The sequence below is a fragment of the Alexandromys fortis genome, unplaced genomic scaffold (assembly GCF_014885135.2).
Source record: "Alexandromys fortis isolate MF-2015 unplaced genomic scaffold, M_Fortis_MF-2015_v1.1 scaffold_210, whole genome shotgun sequence".
Classification (NCBI taxonomy): domain Eukaryota; kingdom Metazoa; phylum Chordata; class Mammalia; order Rodentia; family Cricetidae; genus Alexandromys; species Alexandromys fortis.
This window is the reverse complement of record NW_026068101.1, coordinates 2252759-2280394: the sequence shown is the minus strand read 5'-3', so window position 1 is coordinate 2280394 and position 27636 is coordinate 2252759. Positions and strand designations below refer to the sequence as shown.

The window sequence follows — 27636 nt, the reverse complement described above, 5'->3', positions numbered from 1 at the left end:
TGATTGGGGGAGGGGGAGGGAAAGGGGAGGCGGCGGTGGGGAAGAGACAGAAATCTTTAATAAATAAATAAATAAATAAATAAATAAATTAAAAAAATAAAATAAAATCCTTCTAGAAAAAAAAAAAGAAACTACCAGTGTCACATACATAGAGATGTCCTACATCCTTCAGGAAAAGAAATGGATAATAAGAGGAGATGTAAGGTACTTCAAACGTCTGGGCCATTGCATCGCACTCAACAAGCCCTCCTGCAGCCACTTTCACAGGTTCTTCTGTTTGGCAGACCTTATCAGAGACTTGGAGTCAGGGCCAAGGACCATCATGTAAACAAACAGACCAGTACACATAAGAAATCCGCTAGCAGAGCTTTCCTGAGTTGAGTTCTGAGGGAGTGACTAACTTAGTGCAGGGAAGCAGATTAAACACCCAGTGCTCTCACCTGCCATGTGTGCACTGCTAACTTGTTCGCTGGTGGCACTAGCGGAACCCCAAAGAAAGTATCTGGTTACCTCTATAGCGTGCCAAATTAATTTTCTTCCTAAATTCACCCTTTGCTGAATTACTAGCAAACTCTAATATAAGCACATTATTACTTAAATAAATTAAAAGTGAGATTCCACAGTTCTTAAATTCACACTGTGGTCTTACAATAACCTTGTACCTGGGGTGGCCGTTTTGAAAGCATGACTTTCACAAGGAAGTCCTTTTGAGATTTTATAAGTAAACAAGCTCTTGGCTAGGGTCTGAGAGCCACTGTCATTTTGAAACAAATTGCTGATTGTGACAAAAATATATTGATTCCTGTGTGTTTCAACTCGGGTTCCGAGGAGGATTTTTCCCCAGTTTTAGGCATCAGAATCCTACACGCACAGGCTCACGCTTAGCTATTTCCTGAGCATTGTGAGAGACAGTTTGGCGGTGTTTTACTGTGTATTTAACAGAATAAGACAAAATCGCACACTTCACTGCCACACGGGGTACCTACGTAAATACCTTTTATTTTTCTTATTTTTCCTATCACACATGTGTTATTTACCCAGATGGTGTCATTTTCACTTCCTGATTCCTGTTTGAGCACAATGGATTTTAACAAAACTTCCTTCTAGTCCCGGAGTTAGTAATGACCAACCAGAGCCTCCCGGTTAAGCAGTTAGAACCATCACCCTCTTTATATGACATCCTGCTTCCTGAATCCAAGCCCTTTTCAACTGGATTTTTTTTCTAATTTAGAGACAATATCTACTGAAAACATTCATATAGAGGGTAAAAGACCTCAGAAAATGTGCTTTTGGGGGCATGCTTATCATTAACATAGCACAAAAATACGTGATTATTACTTGATTTAGACAAAACTATGGTGAGGGTATTTTTTGTTTGTTTTTTTCTTTTTTTTCTGTCTCACAAAAACCAAGTGTTCTCCAGCAATGAGGCAGCGGAGAAAAATCAATACTTGCCATGTACCATGTAACCAATAGAATAAGGGGAATGATTTATGTATGGATGGATGCAGCCTGAATCAGCTGGGGCCTCGTACGGAGAGCAAGAAAAAGAGAGGAGAAGAAACGGAAAGAGAGAGGAAGGTTAGGCAAGCTCAGCTGCAGAGATTATTTTTAAATTGTGGCCAGATTTTTTTTCCTTTTTTTCTTTTTTCTCCTCCTGAAGCAATAATGCCCATCTCTGGCTCTGCAGGACATAGGAAAGCCTGCAATTTGTGGACTATATGATGGATCAGCTTTCCCCTCCTCTCCTCAGAGTCTTGATGCCATGTTCATATTAAAGTGCACTGAGAAAGAGAAAATGATGCATGGCCTGCAGCCCTCCAGCCTTCCAGTCATCTCCACCCCACGCAAGGCTAGTGATGGGTTGACAAGCACTAGTTGACAGAGAGTCAGGTCATCAACAGGATTTTACACACACACACACACACACACACACACACACAGCACCGGTTCCTGAGGAGACGAACGGCAAGGGCTTGCACAAGGAAACTACTCTATACCTCATGAGGTCCTGCTGGAAATATAGTTTGGTTAACTGGAAATCCAGGGAGCTGCGCATTTAAAGGTATTTAATCCTCAAGGTAACTTCTAGAGGGGCTCATACCCTGGCTGAAAGCTGAACTACGAAGTGTAGTTATGAGCTCGCAGTGGGAGAGCCCCACTTCGCAGCTGGGTATGTGTCCTATTGTATACTGAATTGTAGTTGTGACTTTACACCAGCTTAATGTTTTTCCTTTAAGATACTACTGCAAATGTATCTTTAAATGAAAAATAATTTTTTCAATACTCCTATTTTCTGCCTCAAACTCAGAATGAACCTTGTAAAATCTTGTGAGAGGGAGATTTGATCATTTCTTTGGAATAGATTTATTCTAATTACATAAATGTAAATTCGTTTCTGTGAATTATCCTCTTTCTCTACGGTGTTTGTGAAAATGTCGGGAACTTGACAGTACTCTGTTTTCATCAGCCTATTGAAAAGCTGACTTGTGTCCTTTTCTTAGGGAAACTGATGCTAAATAAACATGACCATGTTTTTATGTCCTTTGACTCAGAACAGTGTTAATGTCAAAGTTGGGTAGTCCCGTAGAATATCCTGCATTCTGTATGTGATCCACTGCTCCACACATGATAAACAGGACGCTGTTTTAAACATCAGATGGGTCAAGAATAGCATCATATTCTTAAGGTTTGCTTAATTTAGAGTCAGTATTGCTACTACTTAATCACTGTAAAGATAACTCCCATCTTCAGTTGACAAATGTATTAATATAAACTCTCTTGATAAAATGACACAAATATAAAAATAAGCATACTTATGTGATACAAATTAGCTTGACCTCTAATATTAAAATATCATGCTACTTTAAAGATATATTCACAGTCTATTACATGACAATTTTAGCCATATTTTACATGTGCTTTCATATAATAATCATGGATATATATGCATATATACATCCATATCCTTGTCATGTTTACGCTCAGAGCTGGACATTTATTTGTTAGTTGAGTTTGCATGCATAGGAATAAAAGACTGGAAATAAAGTGGAGACACTTAGAGAGATATAAGAACTGTTTTCAATGGCAAGGGCAAGACAGGCCCTAGTCTTTTAAGTGACTTTTAATATTTAATGCTGTTTTGTGGATGCCTTTAGAAAATAGTTAAGGTTATAACAATAGTTCATTATTATTTATTATTATGTGATCTATTCTACTTATAAAATTATTTGGGGACTATTTCTATGCAGACTAAGCAAGCACAGCTAGTTTCTCTCCTCGACATAAACTTAGGAACAACAACAGAAAGAGCAGTGCAGAAGTAGAACATAAATAATAAATTATCTTTCAGTAGTTCCAATCACAGCTGCTTCCCCAAATCAGCAGAATGAACCTACCCTCTTCTCCTGGTGCAAAAAAAGACTGAAACATTTTACACTGAACTTGGTCATCACTGCACTCCCCCACACTTCTGTTGCCCCAACCATGTACAACAACAGGACTTGACACTGTCTTTACTTTTGATTCTGTTGCCTCAGTCAAGCCACCTCGGTGACAGCTGAAAATGAGAAAACCTGGATATGGTCCAAATGGAGTGGAGACCGTGAAGCTCAAGGCAGTCGGGGCCTCGGCCAGAAGGAGTGTTCGTAACACCCTGCAAGCAGGTATGTAGTTACCAGAAAACTAACTGCAAATTCAAGAGCACACTCACCAACAAGGTGATGCCAAAATATAAATAAGGTAAGCATGTTCAGAACCTGGCTGCGGGTTTAGCAGAGATGTGTTACTGCCACTTAAGGAAGGCTGTTATCTGTAGCAGAGAAAGACGGGGAGCCTGCCAGTGGCTACAGCGTGTTTAATGAGTCCAGCCAGGTCTAGAACATTATTTGAAATGGGCCTTGCAAACACGGGAACCTGAGGAGTTAGCAGACAGAATCCTGGCCTCACACTAGGAAGAACACACAAAATGAGAGACTGACTATAGGCAAGACACAGATCTATCAGTAGTTCGAGAACTGGATTTCATCACTGGTAACAGAGTCTCAATGAGTCTTTTTGTTTAAAAAGTTTATTTGTATTATACACCGCTTTTATCTGGATTTTAATGAAAGCCAATACTCCTTTTGCTCCAACATAACATCAATTTCTTATAAACATCTGGAGTTAAGCTCACAAATGAAACTCACGTCAGCACCTTATACTGTGACATGAAACCAAATCTCCTGGTAAACAAGGGTCTTCAACAAACAACTACTACGGTTTGCTTGCCTTTATCGGTGATTAAAATTTCACTGATGAAATATCCATTAAATAGAAAAATCAATATCTAAACTTAGTCTCCTGCTTTGTTTTGATACCACAAATTATTTTGAAACCAATTAGCAAAAATAACTATTTTAAAAGTACAAGATATGAGCTTTGCTTTGTTATTCCAGCACCCAATAAAACAAAGGTAAGCTCGTATTTGGTCCCTTTCCCTAAATTCTCAATTAATCCACCTGGTAAGAATTAACGAAGGCAATGATTTTAAAAGTCATATGTTCAAGTCTAATTTCTTTGTTTCATCAGAAATAAGACCAAAGGCATTCTAATGTTAAAAACAAAAATAGTATTAGCTCTGATGAAGAGCCCAGTGCTCCGACCTGAGAGATGACTAGCCAAAGTCCCAGAAAAGAACTGTTACTTGTTCACTCTATTTCTCTTTTCTTTTTTTTCTCCAGTTAGCTGGGAGCAGGCAGAATTATGCCAGTTCAATCTGAGCATAACTGGATGGCAAATTTCTATTTTCAGATATAAACTGGTTCACCAAAACCATATTGAGCCTGGGCTCCATTTGGCAGAAAAGCTAACAAAGGCATGTGGCAACCCATATCTGCTCACTGTTATACTGTTACACAGGCACCCGGATACTCCAGAGCTTGCCCAGATGCTCAAAGCAACACCTTAGCTGGTGTGCCTAGTGGGACGAGCTTCTTTGGCCCTAGTCCTGGCTTTTTGCATTTGCATCTTTATAGATGATGGGAAGCTATAGATCCTTCTGTCTCTCACAAAGCTGTCCAATTCCGGCCACAACCTCAAATGGTTTTACTCATTTATTCGAGCAGATTTTTTCTTTAAGATCTAAATGAGAATGAGTCATCCCTTCGCAGCCCCCAGGGAATAATCCAAAAGATGGGAGGCTCCTAATAAAACAATTAATTGTGATAAATTTCTGGGTTTTACTCCTTCATCCAGGGCTATTTCCATGGCAACACCCTCTGCTCCTATTGTTGGGTTGTTCCGCATTCACACAGCAGGTTAAGCCCAGGGCAGCCAGGGCAGGCTGATGGTCAGCTTTTATTTTCTCTGGCCCTTCAACAAAGGTTAGTTGAGGTCACCAGAAGCCAAAGGGTAATTACTTTTCCTCCTCCGGGTTAAAGGTACACAGATTGCTATTGGGACAATCGTACAGATGACCTTCAGTTTTTAATGTTCAATCCTCTTTTTTTCATCAGATGCATAAGTACGACACAGCAAGCATGATACTTCCTCCATGCCTAAAATTCAGAGTAGAAAGTCAAATGTCTCTCGTGAACCTAACAGACATTAGCATAAAATGCACTTGCAATCAGTTTGGAAAAATCCAATGCATGAAGGTTTCCTATTTCTTGATAAATAGGAAAAAATCATGGCAAAAAGTTGCAGTAGGGTGCTTTGCTCCTCTGTTAGTCTGGTGTAAATCTCCCAGGGCTTCCTAATTCTCTGGGGCCCATGAAGGCTAAGAAAAGCAAGCTTTCCTCCTCCATCAGGACCGCTCTTCTTCCCCTTGAAATGTTCATCTTACCCCATAGCAGATTAAGAATGAGTCAGATTTAATGAGTGAGTTTTCTCTAGTCCCTTTCAATTCTTCAAGAAAACCAGTCTCAAAAATAATTGGGAGAGGGGTGTCTTCTCAAACTCAATTTTTAAAACACATTGCCCCTCTCATTTGAAGAGTCACTTTCAAATGAGAGTCTTATATTTTTAATCTGAAATTTCAGATAAATGATTTCCATAGATTCCAAAAATGGAGATAGCAACCAGATGCAACATGTGTGTCTTTTTTCAGTCACCTAGGAGAATATTTCCAGGTCCCCGGCCATGATAAGTTTGCTGCTGACTTATCTCAAAAGAGATATACAGAGGGAAGCCAGTGTCCCTTCTAGGAGAAAGGCTGGGGTCACTGAGAAAGGACTTTTCCCCAAAGTCTTAGTGAAAAGGAACCATCTAAGAAGTGCCCAGAGACAAGAAAGCAGGCCCTCCCTTCATCTACAGGAGAAACATTGCTTGGCCCATTCCCTCGGGTTCATCTGAGTGTGGCCTGATTTTTCTCCAGCAATCAGGCTTGACCTACTTCTCATCATATCTTCATACGAAGTTACCTCTCTGCTAAGAAATCTGCTAGACAACCTCTGGATGTGCCTCCCAAGGCTGCCGGACTAGACTGCTCTAACAGCCCCTGTCTGTCTTCCACGTGTGTCCCAGACTCCCTGTCTTGGCTACTCTGCCCTGCCGAACAGATTTCAAGAGCTCTCTGTGTGGCATTCCCCTCTCTTAGCTGATCCCAGTAAATAGCAATTCTTCCTTACAGTTCCTCCTTCACTTAGACATACAATTTAGTTCATTCAGAAATTTCTCCATGTTTTTTTCTGTTCTATGCTAGTTCTGAACCAACGTGATGAATGCCTTTTACTGGTACATATATTATCGTGAATATGTGCATATATTATCACGTACCTAATGGTATATCAGTGCAATTGATTTATTTAAAATCCATGAAATAGATATTTTAAAGAGACAGTACTTCAACTAGTCTCATTTTCAAAGTTGTTGACCTCTTACAAAAATGTTTTATATTAGAATTTCTTGCATAGTTGTCTTTTGTAGGAATCTTAGAAATCTCTCTTTTCTCATTTTATTGTCTCTTGTCCCTCCAACATTCCCATAAAGTCTTTATAGCTATCACTCTTGAAAGAAAAATATTTTGCATCATCATACCCTAAGCTCCCAAACTTCTCTTCTTCCTGTTGTCAGTGACCAACAAATACTAGGGCTGTCAATGGTACATAGAAAAGGAGACAACAAAAAGCTGATTACAGCCATAGCCAAAGCTACCTTTTCAGACGCTAGTCTTGAGTCTTCAAGACCAGTAAAGGATGTCGATGTGGGGTTGGTGGCAGTAGTTTTTAAAAAGGGAGATAAGATCTAAGGAGGCAAATGTCACCACCCAGTACATGATCTGGTTAAAAATTACCCACTGAGGGAGGAAAAAGAAAGACCTAGAACCACACATGACTACTTGGCAGCAGTGGCTGATTTGGAAAAGAAACAGCTCTTTACTCAATTACAGACTACATCCACAAGGAGCAGTGTGTTCCCTGCCCAGGTACCCTGAGCAGGGGTATTTGATGAAGGCACAGCTGTCCGCTCTGTTGCTGATGTAGGTAGTTATTTGGGGCATCAGAAAAAAGATGGGTTCAAGGAGAGTAAACTTTAAGAGAGGAATCTTCTCTTCTCTGCATATTTTCTAGCCTCTCTGAAGCCCTCTGACCTCCACTCCATCACCCCCATCTTACTCTGCAGAGTTGCACCTCATATTGAGGTTTTAAAGTCAATAGGCCAAATCTGCCCTCCATCAGTTAATGAAGATGCCTGGCTGATATATTTGCCCCCAAACTACGCATCTCCAACAACAGCATCTCAGGCATTTTGTGAAGGAGGTACTTAGAGCATTGCCTCCTTGGACTCTGTGAGATTGCCATTTCAACACACTCCAAACTAGCAACAAATCATTTAAAAAACCATGGTATGTTTTAAGTTAAAACTTTAGACCATGAAACAGGTCACATTTTCATATTTTACTCATTTCAAAGCAAAATAAGCATTTTTGCTTTAGGCAAGAAATGCAGACACTTGCCCCGAACTGATTCTTGCTAGTTCTGAGAGTTCTGCTTTCTCTTACATGACTGAGTTGCTGGGTGTCCGTCTACAGTCAACCTTCCCCATGCTACATTTTCATCTATAGTTGAGCTTCCTCTTTCCCATTTTGTAGAATGTGTGTTCCCAAAAGGTCTGACACAGAGGGATTTTGCACAGTTGGTTTTCTTTTTCTAGGCCAGAAATAGCTGCGACCTGTCATTGCTCAGATTGCCATGGACACACGTGGAATGTGAAGTTGTTGCTTCCTGTGGGCTGTCCTCGAACTTCTCCAGGAGCTGTTGCGTGCTTCCAGACACTGATAGTGAAGTGGCCTGGTTAGGGCACCAGGCTCTGGTGCCGAATGAGTGTTGGGTGTTCAGTGCCTAGTGTCTCAGGCTGAGGTGATGTCCTCAGGTCTGGAGCACTATCAGGTTTAAACTGAGCCAGACTTGGGAAGAAAGTCAGTGGCCAGCATGTGGAGCTTTTAACAAAGGTACCAGATAGAGACTTCCAACTTCAACTCAGAGGTGCTGGTTCAGTAGCTCCCTGAATCTGTTTCTCACAGTTGTTTAGGTGTTGGCGCAGTGCCTTGGCTACACAACACACTTACAGTATAGGGGCAGTGAGTTTCATAGTTGAGGATTTTATTCGTACCTCCAAAATGTCCCTTTGCTAAATGTTTTTTTGCCTTTTCAGAAACTTCCGTGCTTTCTGGACACCAGTCTGTCTTTCTTCTGGTGTTTTACCTCGTATTGACATAGAACTTTGATTTGTTTGAGTCCTGTGGATTTCAGTCACAGAGGCTTCCTGTTTACTCAGCCACAAGGCGACTCCGTTTCCCTGAACTTGTCTTGCACATCACCAATCCTCCATAGTCAAAGAAGCAGTTTCCACAATCTCCAAGGCCATTTCTGCACCAATCATTACCTGACCTTCTGACTTCTTTGATCTTAAATAAGCTAAGAGATCGCTAAAACACCATATAAGGAGACTTTATTTCTTTCATGGAAATCTTGTACTATTAGAAGACAATGCATTTAGTACAATGGTGAAGTACACAGGGCCCAGGGACAGACAGACTGAAGGACTAGACTCAGGTGTCATCTTTGCCTCTTAATAGTTATGACTCTATCAGGTTCCCTTGCTGCAACGTGGGAATAATAAGAAAACAATAATGCATAGACACACACACACATACAGAGGGTTACACACACACTCACACATATACACAGAGACACACACACACAGAATTCACACACACACACACACACACACACACACGCACGCACGCACGCATACCATCACTGGGCTTTTAGACAATGTAGCAGATACAGCACACATGAAGAGTACATCACAGTGCCCGAACCACAGTGAGATAAACAGTGGCTATTAATTGTACGGAACCCACATTGTGGACAGTCAGCACAGGCTGGAACTCAAGCCTGATAGCTTCCTTTGAGTTGCTTTTGGGAAAATTACTCTATCCCCGAGTCTGAGTTTCTTCATTTCTAAATGGAAATTCACAAGACATGTAGGGTAGCTATGAAGTCTAGAAAAGATAAATAATTTCCTACCATTATGCCTGAAGACATTGCTGTCTAGTTTTGTCCTTTCTGTCTGTGATAATATAGATAACACTATATTTGTTCCAACCTAGAATTCTGCAAGGGACATTTGGGAGATGTTGTTAGAGAAATACCAAGTATTATCTCCTCTCTGCTGATGACCATGTCAAAGGAGGACAAGCATCAGTTTGAAATTTCTCTGAGGAAAGCAACATGGATTGGCTATAATTACATGCCTTAGCTCATGAAGACATTGCTATGTATGAGTCAGTAGAGTAAGATTTCCTATCAGCATATCATGCAGTAATTAAAATGGGACTTTGAACTCAGTCATGTGCAAGGATGAAGATGAAGGCCTGGGATGGGAAGAGTAGCAGGTGAGCCCACATTTTATACGTGGATTGGAAATGCATCATCTTTCTGTCAGGTCAGCAGACTTGAAAAGCTTCGATTTGTGGCTGTCACTATATTTCCTGCTTCTGTGCATGCAGCTCTGGCCCTGCTCGGACAGAAGTCCTGACGTAGTACAAACCCAGCACTCCACACAAGACGCTCTTCTGCCTTCCCCCAAGATGGGCGGGAGTGAAAGTCCTGCCTTTAATTGGAATTCCAGACTCAGGAGTTTCTTGAGGACCCTCTTACAGATTTGAGTTTCTGGGCAAAGTGGCACATTCCACAGCTTCTCACTCAGGCATGTCCGAACAAGCCATTTCCACAGATGCTTCCTTGGCTTTGGGTGATCACAGACTGGTCATGTGTTAGGTCAAAAGTTTGTTTTCCCCTGTAAAGAGGTTTTGGTTTTAGAGATTTAAGTGTTGTTCTTTTTCAAACTATTATTTCCTAACAGTCACTTCACTCAAGAAAAGACATTTGATAATTTTGATCGTTAAGATATGGAAACACAAATCAGAGGGGAGAAAGCTTCCCGTGTCCTCATATGTGAATGCACCGTTCTAGTACACTTATGAGTAAATGCACACAGGTATGCACAGATGGACTTACATGCATGAACATACACACACACCACACACACACACAAACACAGAGGGGGGGAGAGACAGAGAGAGAGATAGAGAATAATCTCATGTTACCATTAAAGGGCACGATGTTACCATGGGAAGCCAGGTACCCACAAAGGTACCTGCTGGCCCCATTCTCTTACAGATGACATCTCTGCACCTTCAAGCACCTCCATTACATCCCTGATACAGCTGAACAAGCCTCTTTCAGGTCTTAAATCTTCTGGCTAATTGCTTTCCTTAGCCTCTTCCAGGTTAGAAGGCAAAAGCCCTCACTGGACTCTCTTGCCAGGGTGTTCAGTGTTCGCACATCCTGTCTGAGGCTGACTTCCCTGTCCCTTCCAGGATCCTAGATACAGGCTGCTTCATGGTGCCCCTTGCTGTTACATGGATTCCCAACTCCCTACCTCTCTTGTGTTAGCTCACTTCAGCTGACTGAAATTGGCAGGTAGATACTCATGCAACCAACAAGGCTGCATCAACGGAATTTTCTTCAGCATTACAAGCTGAACTCTCTTTGCTCTGTCAACGAGTGACCCTTACTGAGTTCCTCTGAGTTGTTGTGGTGGATGCATGGAATACAAGCACATAAAGTCTACTCTTGAGGCAGTGGTCTACAATTTATTTCTTCCTGGAGGCCTGGAGAACCTCCTGTAATTTTCACAGTGTGCCAGAGACGCAAACCTGTAGGTGAGATTGATGTAAGTGCCGCAGGCAGATGCTAAAAAGCAACCACAAAATATGGAGTGAGTGCAGGATGAAGGGCTCCCAGGGATCGATGCAAATTGTAGTCTGCATGCAAGGGCATGTTTTACACAGGTCCTCCTGAGGTTTTTCCATCTTCCTGCATAAATGTGACTTTTCCTCCCTTGAAGATGCTTGGCAAAAAAAAAAAAAAAAAAAAGTGTCCATCATCTTTCAATTAAAACTTTTCAACAACAGTAAAAATAAACAGAAAGCAAAGAGGAGTGGGAAGATAGCTACCGGAGAGGGCCAGCAGATAACTTCCTGCCTGACCCTGCCACTAAGTGAATAATTCCTGGAGGAAATTAGCTCACCCCTGCAGTGCATGTGGTACCCAACGCAGTTGTTCTCGGTGTTTGCATCAGTCCTCTTAATCGTTACCACCCTACGAAATATCAAGCATTTTAGCTCATTTTTATAGAAAAGAGACATGGGACAGTAAAACAGATTTGTTCTAAGCTCTCTAACAAGCAAACAGCAAAAAATTAAAATCCACCCATCCATTCTCTTCCCAGCAACCCCCCCTCTCGATTACTAAGATGGGCCATCTTCCAGGAGCAGAGATTTAGATGGTTTTAAAGACCTCCTCAATGTTTGTTTTATTCAGATCTGGAAGCGTAAAATGACTGCTAAGGGCTCATATCACATATACTTTAGACCAGCTAAGTGATCAAGACTGCATTATCCTGAGACTGAAAACAGGCATTCTCAGAGTCCTCACAGGTACTTCAGATACCAGTTGCACCACGGCAATAGAAGGAAACAGTAGCATCCACTAGATAGCAGCACCGGGTGGGGGCAGGACCTGGTAGTGTCCCAATAAACGCTGAAGATATGTGTTATTCTCCAAGACCAAGGCCACAGGATGTGTTCTCACCTACCCAAACCTAATTTCATGTCCTCTAGGATGTTTTCTTATATTCAGCAGGAGCCACCAAATCCTTAGCAATGACAGAGTAGATCCCTTTGACACTCTTCCTTCAAGACCCTCTTGTTGATGTCTGGCTGCTGTCAAGGGGGTAGCTGCCCTTTGAGAAGGGTGCATTGAGCCCCAACTCAAGCCAACTAAAGAGCAGTCTCATCTCAGAGCCTCAGCGATCATCTCCTCCCCATTTCCCTGCCCTAACAAAGAGCAGAACTAGTGCCTCAAATGCCACCTGCCATGCCCTAGTCTAAGAAGCAGCTGCTCCTTCCCTTGGGATGGCTGGTTCGTTCCCAATGCATGCCCTGTGCCCACCCTTCCCTCCTTCTGGAACAGGCCCTTCTGTCTCTGCCACCATCTCCTCCAGGATGGTGTTCCTTCTAATCAGACATGATCTGCTGTTTGTTGGTGCTCCACAGGGCTTTCCAGTGCCTTCCTCGCAGCAGCTTATGCTCTTAGTGCTGTTTCTTCCCTCAATCAGTGGAAGGACACAAGCCTTCAAAGTACAGAACAAAAGAAGGAATTCTTGGACTTTTTAATTCTCTTTCTCAGATTGTTTGGTTGTGGAAGAATGTTTTTGGTTTTTGCTGTTGATTTGTTTTGTTTTTATTGCAGCACTGTTTGGCCAATGACTCAGGCATATTCCTAGCTAACTCTTATATCTTAAATGAACCCATTTCTATTAATCTATGTATCTTCATGAGGTTGTGGCTTACCAGTAATATTCTGGCATCTTTCTCCTTTGGCAGCTACATGGTGCCTGCCTGACTCTGCCTTCTCTCTCCCTGCATTCAGTTTAGGTTTCCTGCCTAACTACATTCTGCCCTGCCATAGGCCAAAGCAGCTTCTTTATTAACCAATGGTAATAAAACATATGCAGCATACAGAGGGGAATTCCACATCAAGTAGAGATACAAAAACAAGGTCCAGATGTCAGGGTGGTTTCAAGGTCAAAGAGGCTGGTTAAGTGACCCCATCCCATGTCTGACTCCATTCATTCTCTGTTCCTATTCTAACACCATTAACCCTTTGCTGTGTTGCAAGCTCCGTCCATCACACCTTTTCTCGATACCTCAGTGGCTCCCACCACTCTCAGCAGCCCTCTCAGCTGTCTCTAAGGTCTTCCAGTTTTCTGAATCTAACATGCATCATAAAAAAACAAATATGGGATTCAAAAGATTCCCTAAAAGAGGATTCATCAACCCCGAGGGATTTCTCTCAGTCATCGTCTGCCCTTCAGTCCTGGACTCCTCTCAGGATCTGGGTTGGCTACACTCACTTCTAGACTTCCCTGATGCTGAGCAGTGTGACATGAGTTACTTAGACTCTCTGTGACTCCAAAGGTGCCTGGACAATTAAATGTGATCAATGCTTTCTAAAGTATTGCTTGATTGTTCTCACCACCACAGAGTGTTAGTACAATCATTGAAGTTTGTTGGTGTAACATCACTGCTGCAGGCCCTAAGGGAGCCCGGCTGCACCTATGCTCCTGATGCTGCTGAATCTCTCTCAGTGAGAACAGCTATTCTGATCTCCAGAATCCTGCACTCTTTTTTCTCTCTCCTCTCAATTCTAGAAGACTGGTTTGGTGGAGAAAAGGCTCTAGGTGAGAGGGTATAGGTAGGAGAAGAAAAGAACAAGGAGGGATTTGCTGGGGGGGGGGGTGTGTGCAAGTTAGTGATATGTGACCTAACTCAAAGGAGCAGCCTGTGAATGAGTACCAAAAAGGAGATAGTCAGAACCCTCACTCACCACCACCCAAAGCACAGCTTCCCTCACTGCTCTGATATTTTACTGCTCCCACTTGTGCCAGCCTGAGCATACCCACATGTATGCGTGTGTGTGTGCATGCACACACACACACACACACACACTGAGCTACCCACACACACTGAACATACTCACATGAACACACACATATACAAGCACACACACAGACAGAGCATACCAACATGCACATGTGCACACACACCGCACATACACACACACACACATGTATGTGCTCCAATTGCCTCCATTGTAGCTAATTGAGAGCTAAGCAAATCATGAGAGAATTTGTAATCATTGGCAGGTGAAGCAAATCAAATTCCTCATTCTAAAAATAACAGTGCAACATGCCTGCATGGCTTATCACTCACATGGCATCCTCTTGGACTCAAGGGCCACATAAAGTGGAATACAAATCTGGGAGTTCCCAGTTCAAGTGGAACTCTCCAGCTCAACTGGTGGGGGTAGAAATGGGAGCTGTTAGCATTCACCAAAAGAGATGATGGATGCTGTCTGGTTGAGGCTGGGGGATTGCCCAAATCTCTTACTTGCTTTTGGGCCCTCTGTCCATTTTCCATGTAAAGAGAGGTCGGGTGTCCTTGTTGATCCAGTCTTGGGGTTGATCCACAGCACCAGGCCTGCTCCCTTGCTGGTCGATAGAGTTGGGTCTGTGCACAGTGGAGGAGGGAAGGCAATGTCCAGCGATGTTCAAGGTCACTTAGTTTTCCTCCTCCTCCCTCATAAACATCCCATTGGAGCAAAGGATCTTGATATGCCTTGCCAGGCTTTCATCTCCACCATCCTGGAGATACAAACTGCCACACAGAGGAACCCCAAGGATGTCTCTCCAAGCCTCCACTCTGTAGTCAGTGAAGGTCAGGCTCTTTGTGGATAGAGCACTCAACCACTGACAGCCCCAACAGCACGCTATCAGACAGGTGCCAGCCCTACCCTGTGCAGTTAAATGCTTTCTAGGGGCGTGTTGGCTCTGGAGCCCACCTGGCTGGGTCCCAAAGACCAACTTAGCAAGCAGAACAGGCCATAGCCTTGCCAACTGGCCAGCTCTGAATGGGAGCTGGCATCACAGAGCAACACAAACTATAGAGAAAACCAAGTCCCCAATCCAAAGTCCTGTTTCTTCTCCCTGACATCTGCTCATCAAGGAAATGGGAGCTTTGGGCACAGTACCATAGGACAACTTTGTGTTATCTAGGCAGGGATTTTCCTTCCTTTTTTAAATTGATTTTTATTGAGCTCTACATGTTTTTTCTCTGCTCCCATCCCTGTCTTTCCCATTCCCTTCAACCCTTTACCAAGGTCCCCATGCTCCAAATTTACTCAGGAGATTTTGTCTTTTTCTACTTCCCATGTATACTATGTCTACGTATGACTCTCTTAGGGTTCTCATTGTTGTCTAGGTTCTCTGGAAATGTGATTTGTGGGCTGGTTTTCTTTTCTTTATGTTTAAAAACCACTTATGAGTCAGAACATGTGATAATTGTCTTTCTGTGTCTGGGTTACCTTATTCAAAATGATGTTTTTTTAGCTTCATCCATTTACATGCAAAATTTAAGATGTCGTTATTTTTTTTCGGCTGTGTAGTATTCCATTGTGTAAATGTAACACATTTTCCTTATCCATTCTTTGGTCAAGGGGGATTTGCATTGTTTCCAGGTTTTGGCTATGACTAACAATGCTGCTATGAACATAGTTGAGCACATGTCCTTGTGGCACAATTGAGCATCCTTTGGATATATACCCAAAAGTGGTATTACTGGGTCTTGAGGAAGGTTTTTTCTTAATTTTTTGAGAAATCGCCACACTGACATCCTCCCTTTACCCCAAAACCTCTCTAGTATAAGTTATCAAAAGTGTTTTTGAACTTACCCATTCTTACAGGTGTAAGGTGGAATCTCAGAGTTGTTTTGATTTGCATTTCTCTGATGACTAAGGATGTTGAGCATTCCCTTAATGGTCTTTCAGCCATTTTAGATTCCTCTGTTGAAAGTTCTTTGTTTGGGTCTGTACTTCATTTTTTATTGGATTGTTTGTTCTTTTGATGACCTATTTCTTGAGTTCTTTGTATATATTGGAGTTCAGACCTCTGTCTGATGTGTGGTTAGTGAATATATTTTCCCATTCTGTAGACTGTTGTTTTGTCTTGTTGACCATGACCTTTGCTTTACAGAAGCTTCTCAGTTTCAGGAGGTCCCATTTATTAATTGTTTCTCTCAGTGTCTGTGCTACTGGGGTTATATTTAGGAAGTAGTCTCCTATGCCAATGCGTTCAATTGTACTTCCACTTTCTTTTCTATAAGGTTCAATGTGGCTGACTTTATTTTGAGGTCTTTGATTCATTTGGACTTGAGTTTTGTGTTTGGTGATAGATATGGATCTATTTTCATTCTTCTACATGTATATCCAGTTATGCCAGCACCAGTTGTTAAATTCACTTTCTTTTTTTCCATTTTATATTTTTTGCTTCTTTGTCAAAAATCAGGTTTTCCAAGGTGTGTGGATTAAAATCCAGGTCTTTTATTTGGTTCCTTTGGTCCTCCTGTCTGTTTTATGCCTATACCAGGCTGTTTTCAGTAGTAGTAGAGTTTCAAGTCAGGGATCATGATGCCACCAGAAGTTTTGTTTATTGTACAGAATTATTTTGACTATCCTGGTTGTTTTGCTTTTCCATATGAAGTTGAGTACTGTTCTTTCGAGGTCTGTGAAGAATTTTGCTGGGATTTTGATGGGCATTGCATTGAATCTGTATATTGCTTTTGGTATGATTGCCATTTTTACTATGTTAATTCTACCTACCCAAGAGCATGAGAGATCTTTCCACTTTCTGGCGTCTTCTTCAATTTCTTTCTTCAAAGATTTAAAGTTCTTGTCAAACAAGTCTTCCACTTCTTTGGTTAGAGTTACTCCGAGGTATTTTATGCCATTTGTGGCTATTGTGAAGGGTGTTGTTTCTCTGATTTTTTTCTCAGCCCATTAGAAGAATGTTTTTAAATGGATTTCTGAGTAACAGAGATGATCCCAGAGGTGAGAGCAGGCTTGTTCTAACCATCACAGCACACGGATTATCTCCAAAGTGAGTGCAAACGTCACCTGCTCATTGGACCTTCAGCAAATCAAGGTCCGTGCTGCAGCTGCTGTTTTATCCCAGCTCCAGAGTGTCTGGAAGGCTGGGAGCAAAGCCGCCAGCACTAGGGCTTGTCCGAGCTCTACCAGGCACTTGTGCACCCTTGCCAAGACAGAAATGCAACCCAGGTAAGAGCAGCTGGTGTTTGTCACCCACCCCTCCACTTTAACTTCCTTAGAGAACCAAGGGTGGTATTTGAAATTTTGATATTTATAATGACAGAAAAGGAAAACTTTTCCTCAAAAGACAGCCAAGTTGGTAAATGTGTAAATGCTCCCAGGGTTTTCAAGACTCAGAACTTCTTTTACAAATACCCTGTGTGCTGGTCTGTGAGGTGGCTGGAAACATGATGGTAGTGTTGACAGTGGTTTGGCCAGGCAAATGGGTAGTTCTGGAGAGCAGGAGCCGGGGAATCGTGTGAGGCTTGGCTTTGAAGATTAAGTCCTGTGAGGATGGAGTCTGAGAACACTCATGCTATAAACACATGGGCAAACACAGGTCACCTTTGGGCTTTGGAATGACCCGCCAGCAAAAAATACCTACTGTTCACTTGATCAAGTCAGGTGTCACTGAGAAGGGGCCTCCTTCTTCTCCACACAACACTGCGTGAGAACTTCAGCAAGTAATCCTTCTAACAAGAGCATAGACTTCTTCTGCCCTAATTGCTCCTCCTTGGTTTTTTTAATGTAGTTCTGTTTATGTAGCATGCCCCTTGGGTTGGTCAGAAGTCTTGGATTTGGAGGATTGGATGGAGCTCACTCCCTGAGACCCGGTTAAGAAGGAAAGTCTCAGACCTTCCTGGCACACTGAGAATCAACAGGGCACTACCCAGAGTTTCTTTCTCACACTCTTCCTCTCCCAATAGGAGCTAGTGCCTTGCAGGTTTCAGAGAGAGAATGTCCGACATGAGAATGACACTCTGTGCATATTATGGCTCTGTGAAAGCACAGAGAAACAGTTTCATTCCATAATACTTCAGACTACACAAGAGAAATGTGTAGCAATTGTAATTAGAAATTGTGGATATAGATAGGAATGCATCTGAGCCCTTTTTTTGAAGTAGGATGTCTGGAAGGGGTACTCCATTGCTCCTTTATGTTCGACAGACTGATCAGGGAGCAAAACTATGCATTCCTTCCACCGAGTTCATTTTCCTAGCATTATATCAACTTGACACTAGTCCTCAATTTCTACACCTTCCTTTTTGTATAAATATTTTATAGTCATGACATAATGATTTTAGTTAGGAACTTACTTTAGAATGGGTATAAGAGGGCTAACAGTACATTAACATGCCCACTATCAATCAGAAAATTGCAAGTCAGCTCCTTGAATGATATGTTGCCCCACACATTAAATCCTTGAATTCAGCAAAAATAAACACTTTTACTCCTGAAGTTGTGGTTTAGGACAGTGGAGTAAATGGACAATAAGGAGGACGATCAATTTAGAATGGATTAAGTCGAACAACAATGGATTGATACATTTTCCTTTTAGCTGGTGTAAAAACTTAGTGCCTATGCTATCATTTTAGTATGAGAGAAATGGCAGGGAGTAACCAATCAAAAATAACTTCTTCAGCCTGTGCTTATGTGCTGGTACTGAAGCACCTGCTATGCACACATTGCCATGACAGAGAGCCAATAGGTATTTACCAACTGATATCACTAGGACAGGGTGAAAAACAAATTACTCTCCTCTCCTTGGGCAACTGGGGACTTGGTTTTCCATTTAAGGTGGTGCCAACTCTGTTCACTAGTCTCTATAGATTCTAAAGTTTATTATTAATCTCTTCCTTTGCTACTGCCAACATTGTAACACCCATATCATGCCCTGGGTGACTCTCCTCCATGATAGTGTCCTCCAGATTCCAAAGTTTATTATTAATCTTTTCCTTTGCTACTGCCAACAGTCTAACACCCATTAGTGACCCTGGGTGACTCTCCTCGTTGACAGTGCCCTCCACCACAAAATAGAGCCCATGTTCCTCTAGACTATAGGGTGTCTGTTAGAGAAAAGTAAGAAACCCTGAAGAACTGCAGACTAATTAAGCTGTATCTTTTCTAATCCATGTTATCTGCCCCCCCTCCCCACAAGGGCTGCACTGAGTAGTTACAAGAGAAAGCAACTGTTCAGTCTAAAGCCTGTGTTTTAGAAAAAGTTGGCTGGCCCTCTTTTTGTCAATAGGGACTTTTTTATAAAAAAATAAAAATAAAAATGAGACGGTTGTGGTGGTGCACTCTGGTAGGATTTGCTGAAGGAGGCAAAGTCAGAAGGATGGTGAGTTCAAGGACAGCCTGGGCTACATATTTTAAAAAAATAAAATAAAATAAAATGAAAAACCAAACATGAGCTCCCTTTCTTTATAACTCGGAATTTTAAAGCTTAGGTTTATGTTTGAAGCTAATGATAATTATACTTTTATACTCTTGCATATGAAATTTGAACACATAACCCATAAGTTTAGTACACATTATTGTGAGTAATTGTGCGGATAGTTTACAGTCCTCGTGCTGTTGCAGTTGAAAAAAGGAGTAGCAGCATCCCTTTCTGAAGACTTCAGTACAGGCTTATGTTCCTCTACAACACACAGCATCTCCTCAGACATGAAATGCTGTACCAGAAATGGATGAAGATGGACTTTCCATCCACATGTTTACAACATATGTTTAATACTGATATGCCAAATGGCCTCTTAAAGGATATTAAGACACGGTTGTCAAATGTGATGTTAGTTAACATGCATCATCAATCTGAGACCATGAGTACAACAACAGTGTTTTTGTGTTTTCTTTTCTTGTACAATTACATGTTTTGGAATCTGCCAAAATGCTAGTTAACTATACTATTCTTAACTGAATAAATATTATTCAGATATTAAATTTATTCGGTGTAAGTTTACAAAATACTGTGTAGTATTGACATATAAAGACATAGTCCCTGCTTTTAGAGACCTTAAAATCCAGTGAGAATGGAAGATTTGCAAAGAGTTTCTCAATGCTCTCTATTTTATATAGATTTTAAAATTTAATATAATGAAAATTCAGAAGTAACAAGGCTTTATGCTTGATTTAGGTAAATTGTATGAATATTATTTCCCAAACAGTGTGGGAAAGCCTGCACCCCTAAAACAATCCTCCAGCTTTCTGGGGTGTCACAGTGACTGAAATTCTACTATGCTCTGCAAATTCATTTAACTTAAGAGAAGTCACTTCCCTCCTGTGTCAGTGGGCACATTTAATCATAGGCATTTAAAATATTAGAATTGTTTAAATACATTTATGATAGACTATCTTTTGGGGGGCAATCTGGTTTAAGAATTAGCCATAAATGAATTAAGGTATTGTCACGATATCCATCCAGTCACTTTCCCCTGTGAAGGGTCACTGAAAGGAACGATGCAGAGATAGGAGGGGGAAATTACAGAAACAAGCCCAATCTCTCACAAGTGTGGAAACTGAGTGTATAAATCAAATCGATGGTGCCAAGAAAAACAGGAGTCAAAAGCAGAGAAAGGGTTGTCTCCTCAGTTGCCCCCACTCCTAAAAGTCAATCAGTCAATAGTCTTACAGAAATAGATGGCAACAAAGGCCAATAGAAAAATGGAGATTTCCCATAAGTTCCGTGTTATTGATGACTAACCAGACAGCGGCTAATGTTTACGACAGGAACAAACCTTTATAAACTGTGCATTAAAGCTCTAAATATGAAAAAAAAAACTATTAACCCTTTGTTAACTCAATATGTTTACCCCTTGGACACAGGCAGAGCTACATTGCATTTATTGACTATGCACAAAGCCAAATGCACAGTACTGAACTGATGAGACTTGTGGAGAATTCAAGCGCATTGTCGTTCCCTGATAGACACTGCACAAAACAGCAGGCTTTGGTGAAGCTATTTCCACTACCACAACAGCTGGGAACATGATTTGATTGAAGGACTGTTCATTTACTGCTCTAGCCACGGCTAAGGAGTCTACTCAGGAGTGCAACACACCTTCTTTACTTTTTATTTTATTTCCTGTACAATATTTTGTATACTGAGTGGATATCAGCAATGGTATCAGTAACTTGCTCATTTTTCCTTCCCTTTTTGCATGCATTTGGTTCTGTGCAGTTTTGTCACATGTAGAAGTCCTGGTCAGTTGTTATCCCTGGTACCGGGAAACCACTTACATTACCTCCCTTTCACAAACGCTGCCTGTTTGAGGATGTTCATTGGCATCGAGCCTTATGTAAATCCTGCTTCTAATGACACCGCTATGGTTCACATACATACCCATGCAAGCACATGCCTGGGTTGACTTTTTTATAATCTTAACTCCATTTCTATAAAAAATGGTTTTAATATAACTTTAATCAGTGTCCAAGATTAGAGAGAACCTGGGGATGGCCTTTTCAAGAGTGCACGCACGCCCCTTTCCTGATGCCTGCAGAACTCCTGGCATCTTCAGGGGTTCAGCGACTCGTGGTACTGAATTCTGATAAAAAGTGCAGAAGTCACCGCTTCTGAAGGGTTTGGAGGAAGCCTCTGCAGCATAGAGCTCTGACTTTGGGGGACAATCCTCATAGGGAGGGAGGAGGTAACACACTTTGCGGGTGCTGCATCCATCCTGCCATTCTGCCCTCCTCTGGCTTCTAGCAAGAGTCCCAGGAGGGAATCTACTGGGCTAGCATGAGATAAAGAGTTAATTGCTTCTAACCAGACCATAAATTTACCTGGTTTTATTTTAGATATCTGAAGGAAGAGGTGTTCCAAAGGACTAATGAACACACACATCTAAAAATATCTCGTTTAATTAACCAGCACACACACACACACATACACAGACACTCCAATTAAAACTGTCAGCTAGACTAGGACTATTGGTTCCACATTTTTCACAGCCATTTAAAAAGTCCAATGAAATCATTTGAACGTTACTGGGAAATAGCATCAGTGACCGTGGAGAAGGGTGTTGGAGGGAAATTAACTCTGCTCTAAGCAAGGAAGCCACCGTGGCACAGAAGTCAAGCTGTGCACAAGTCAGTATGGGGGGTGGAGGCACTGGAGGCAGAACTAGTTCCAGGCAGTTTCCAGTCGTAGCAGGGACACTCCATCTCCGTCTTCCAGAGGCTGAACCTAGCTAGCCCTACCTAGGAAAGCCCAAGCATCTATTCAACTAAGAGGGATTGAGTATCCTACTCTAAATAGCAACAGTCAAAACTTACTGAGTGAGTGCTTATTTTGTGCCAGGAATTATAACGCCATGTAACACAACATATGTAAGCTTACATATGATAAAACCCAAGATTAGAAAAGTGAAGCTACTGGTCCAGGGTCTCAAGGCAAGAGATGGATGCAGGAAGAGAGGGGGCCATGCCTGCTTAACGTGTTCTCTAAATTTCCACATGAAGTCCTGATGGGCTACAGAATGAGACTAACAAGCATGGAACTGAAAAGTTGCAAGCTTTATAATACTGGCATTAACCTTTCCATGTGTCCAGGTGATTTTATTCCGTTTTTAAACAGGAAAGGTAAAATGTAAATGCAGATTTCTATATTGCCAGATACGGACAGTAAAGACAGTGACACCCTCAAGTGGCAGATAGACTCTTTCACATCGTCTTGAGTATTTTCACCATGGTTCAGGTGAAAAGGCATTCATGTACATTCATGCTTAATATAAGAAGGTCATGTATCACGTTAAAGTCAGTCCTCCAGTTAGTGCATGTTGGGATTCAAATGTTTTAATTTACGAAATTAAATGAAAGCTTTAAGGACAGATGGGTACTGAGATGCCACATAACCTTGCTACTCAGCTGGAAACTGCTATCAGGAAAGGTGGCACCACAATGGGCATCGTTTCCTGATGTTAGTGGTGAAATTTCCTTTTAAAACACAAAACAAAACCTGATTTTTATTACTTAACACAATATTTGCCAAAGAGAAGATTTCTGAGGTTAGATCTAGTTCACAGAGTAGGAATCTATTCACTGTAGATAAAAGGCAATAAAAGGAAAAGTCCGTGGAATTGGAGCCTAATAGGTGGAGGAGTGGGGCCTGGGAGTGAAGGTGAGGCCCTTGCATTTGTCTACAAGTGGCGAGAATGTGGAAGAAGCAGGCAGGAAGATAATGGCAAGAAGCCTGCCCCTTTCACATTGCGAATATTGTCTGTAACTTCTACAGGTATAGGAAAGGAAGAGAGAGAAGTAGCAGCAAAGGCCTGAGATGTCTGTGCACATGCTCAGTACTATAGAGCACAGGTCAGAAGAAGGTGGTTAAGCCCTTCACTTCATGACTCCCAGGTGTAAACCGACAACAACCAACCCAGATGTTTTGGACACTGATGTGCCTGACTCTGTGTTGTTGTCAACAAGGCTACTGCTCATTGTATTTTAACAGCAAACACAAGTAGGCACATTTCCCCAACCGATGGCTAAAAAAACTGAAGGCTAGAGAAATGATCTAGTCCAAGGTCACAAAGCTGGTATCATCAGCATGCAGGCTGTGTGTGTGTGTGTGTGTGTGTGTGTGTGTGTGTGGTATCATCAGCATGCAGGCTGTGTGTGTGTGTGTGTGTGTGGTATCATCAGCATGCAGACTGTGTGTGTGTGGCAGGCATCAGCATGCAGGGCTGAGTGTATGGTAGGTATCAGCATGCAGGGCTGTGTTGTGGTATCATCAGCATGCAGGGCTGTGTGTGTGGCAGGTATCAGCATGCAGGGCTGTGTGTATGGTAGGTATCAGCATGCAGGACTGTGTGTGTTCAGGAGCTAGGTTCCTAGCCAGTGTTTGTGGCTGTTTCTCTTGCTGGTCTTTGAAATGGGATCAGGAGAATAAAAAGGTGAAGTCTTTGTGAAATGCTGATTGCTCAATAGCCCAGGAGCTTCCAAGTCTAGATAGAGCAAAGGAAGCTCATAGTCTCCTTTTCCTGACACTGCTATTCCTTCAGGAGCAAAGAGGGAGTTGGCGACAGCAGGGTACCCATCTGTGTCCCCTGCCATCCACTGCTAAGCCCACACCGGTGACATGGCAAAGCACAGATGCTCTTTGAGGCTCTCCAAGAGTCAGTTTTTCATCTGGTCTAGGAAAACAATAGTAAGGCAACTGTCAAAGAAAACAGGCTCCTGCAGTTCCATATATCTATCCCTGATTGTTTTGTGAGAATGCTTTCATTTTTAAGTTTTACTTGTGTGTGTGTGTGTGTGTGTGTGTGTGTCTGTGTGAGTTTATATAAACCACATCTGTGCTTCTATCCAGTCTCAGAAACCATGGTGTAAATGCCAGCTACTTGAGGTTTTTTTTTTTTTTGGTTGTGTGTGTGTGTTTATGTAAACTACATCTGTACTTCTATCTACCCCAGAAATTACTGTGCAACTGGGAACTCTAAATTATTTCTTTATCCCAATGTCATAAGAGCAGCCCATGGCTGTGCCTGGAGCGTAGGTTTTCAACAGACCCTAGTTACAGGTTAAGAATTCTAACCCAGTCAGTTATCGCTTTTGAAGATGCAAGACTCAATTTCTCCTTTTAGCCAGAGGATTGGTAGAAAGTATTATGGTGGATACAAAATCCCAAAGTGCCTGTGACACCTGCCCTGGGATGAAGGCTAATGACAAACACATATCAGTAAACTCAACCCTGTAATTGGAGATTTATATCCTGCCCACTGGTTCCCAATAATCTCTCAGAGGCTTAATATTCCTTATAAATGTTTGGCTTATTAATAGAGAGCTCTTACATTTAAATTAACCCATTTCTATTTATCTAAGTATTGGCATGTGGCCATGGCATTATTGATCTGCTGGCATGTTGTTCCTTGGGTGGCTGAATGGCATCTCCCAGACTCCTCCCTTCTGTATCTCTGCTTGGATTTTCCACTTGGCTCTACCCTGCATTGCCATAGGGCAAAGCAGCTTTATTTATCATCCGATGAGAGAAACACACATTCACAGCATAGAAAAAGACAACCCACATCATTTACCCCTTTCTATCTAATCAAAAAGAATTTTAACATAGCAAAATTACATATAGCAAAACAATTATCAAGCAAGAATTAGTTTCAATATTTAGTCTTTTATATTTGGTAAGATTAAAGAAAATAGTCTATCATCCATTCTATCTTCGTGAGTCTAAAGTTTCATATCTAATTGATCTTTTATCATGACTAAGAAAACTATAATTATAACTATGTAGTCTTCAACCCCATCAAAGATCTCAGAAGAATATATTATTACCTGAGAAAACTCTAGATTTGGCGGAGACATCTGGACAATCACCCAAAGTTCTTTTGTAACATTGGGGCAACCATCTTCAGCCAACAGGCTTAGAGTATCTGAAAGACTATTTAGTGAAGCAGGAATTTTGAAGGACTGTACCACCTGTTTTGGCAGTTCATCCATTGCTTTCCAGAATATTTGGCAGACTCTTTATAAAGCTTGAACCCTGAAGGAGTACCCCACCTTGTTTTGGCAAATTTTAGTGATCATTTTCCTGTGGGTCCTGCATGTCCAGTTTATACAGCATACTGTCAAGTAATCCAGGCAAGAGCAGTTTCTGATCCAAGCTTTGTTACATTGAAAGCAAACTATGACAAATTTCTTCAAATCCCATCATTCTCTTTGAAGTAATTAGTACTGCCAGGAGCAGACACATCTTATCTCAAGAAAATTCTAGGTTATGAAAACATTTTAAATGCTATATTTTATAGGTCTTTGAAGTGTTTGAAGATTACCTATCTATGTGAGATATAACTCTATATTAACTTGAAAACCTAACTAACATGACTAGAAGTTTGCTAGATATGGTTGACTTTTAGCCTGTATTTTTTATTATCTTGTATAGCTTATAAGGACTAAAATTTTCATATTTCATAATTAAGCAAGCTGTATAGGTATGATCTGTATAAGTAATACCTTAAACAAAAGTAGAAATAAATGTAAAGTATAAGGACGATTGATGGAGGTGAGTCTTGTAATAATAAAGAAACTGCCTTGGCCCTCATAGGACAGAAAATTAGGTAGGTGGAGTAAACAGAAGAGAATTGTGGGAAAAAGAAGCTGAGAGAGAGTCGCCATGATTCTCCTGCTCCAGACAGACGCAGGTTAAGATCCTCCCTGGTAAGCCAGCTCGTGGGCTACACAGAATATTAGAAATGGGTTAGAACAATATGTAAGAGCTAGCCAATAAGAAACTGGAACTAGCCGGGCCAGACAGTGTTTGAATGAATACAGTTTGTGTGTAATTATTTCTGGGCATAAACTAGCCATGCGGGCAGCTGGGTGCCGGGGACGCAGCCCCTCTGCTCCTATTTCAACAGATGGCGCCCAGACGTGATGGGCTAAATCCACTTAAAAACCTGAGAGGGCTTAAAAAGGAGAGAGAGAGAATTTAAGACAGCTTTTTGCTGTTTCTGGGTTGCGTGCCGCAAAGAAATTGTCCTGACTCGGCAGCAGGAAAAACCTGGCTGTTTTAAAATGCCGGCTTTCTGGGCTGTGCCGCCATTGTGATCTCTGTCTGGCTCCTGTGGGAGACAGAGCTTTTGAATGGAGCATTTGGAGTAAAGCTTTATGGCTTGCTTGATGACAATGTGGACTGCTGTGTACCTGGAACTGTGTGTGGCTCAGGGACACCAAATGGCTCTGAGGCAGGAGCAGCTTGGCTCAGCTCCACCATGCTGAACTGTGCTGGTCTCAGGCAGGAACTACTGTAATTACCTTAAAACTGCGCAGTTAAGGTCTAGACTGGGCAGGACACAGGCAGTCCCGTATTACCTGTACATGGTGCAACTTAAGTTTTTAAGAAGTGCTTAACATTTTAAGAAATGCTCCTGGATAATGAAGAAATTACAGATTCACAATAGGACAGATTCAGACATAAAAGACCTTTATGGATCACATTGTTGGATGAATGTACGTAGGCTTGGGAAAGAGAAGAAAAAGAATATTAAAAAGTTAATGTCTTAAAAAGAGAAAGGGTAAAGTCTTTAAAGAGACAGAGTACAGAAGAACAGATAGTTATAGATTAAGAGAAATAAAGAAATATAAGCCACGTAAAAATGGAAAATTCACAGAGAGTCTGGATTATGTACATTGCGTTTTCTTTAAAATTTTTAACTGTGAAGGAGCTAAGTACAGAGAGACATTTCATTACATGGGCTGCCAAGCTAAACCAGAATGGATATAAGGATATTATGACTTCAGAATTTGGGTCTAAGGATATGATGCTTTGGAGAGGGTCTTCTTTTGTTTTCACAGAGGACCAGACCCTATGGATTTCTACTATTCCAATTTGGTATGACAGACCACGCCCTCCTGAAAGGTTGCTGTGAACACCCTCAAAAAACTGCTTCGCTCAATTGCCAACTGAGATGAAACTAGCAAACAGGTTATATCATGAACAACCTAATTAACGACGCCCCTATTCAGCAGGAAGCAGTTTGGAGAGAAAAAACTATGCCCATGTTCCCAAATATTGTTTATAAATGTTCTTTTACATTTAAAGGGGGATATGATATAGATATGAATAATTTGCATTGGTATGGATTTTATGGTC

The 27636-nt window shown here is 41.6% G+C and overlaps 1 protein-coding gene across 1 annotated transcript in view; it reads left to right on the top strand.

Annotated features, from left to right (window-relative positions):
- Positions 1 to 3565: 3565 nt before the first annotated feature.
- The window catches only part of LOC126489570 (TOX high mobility group box family member 4-like), a 28910-nt gene continuing 4839 nt past the window's right edge, over positions 3566 to 27636 (top strand). The window contains 3 exon segments of the mRNA XM_050123907.1: positions 3566 to 3665; positions 7551 to 7739; positions 8635 to 8687. Of these exon segments, the coding sequence (XP_049979864.1) occupies positions 3566 to 3665; positions 7551 to 7739; positions 8635 to 8687 (342 nt within the window).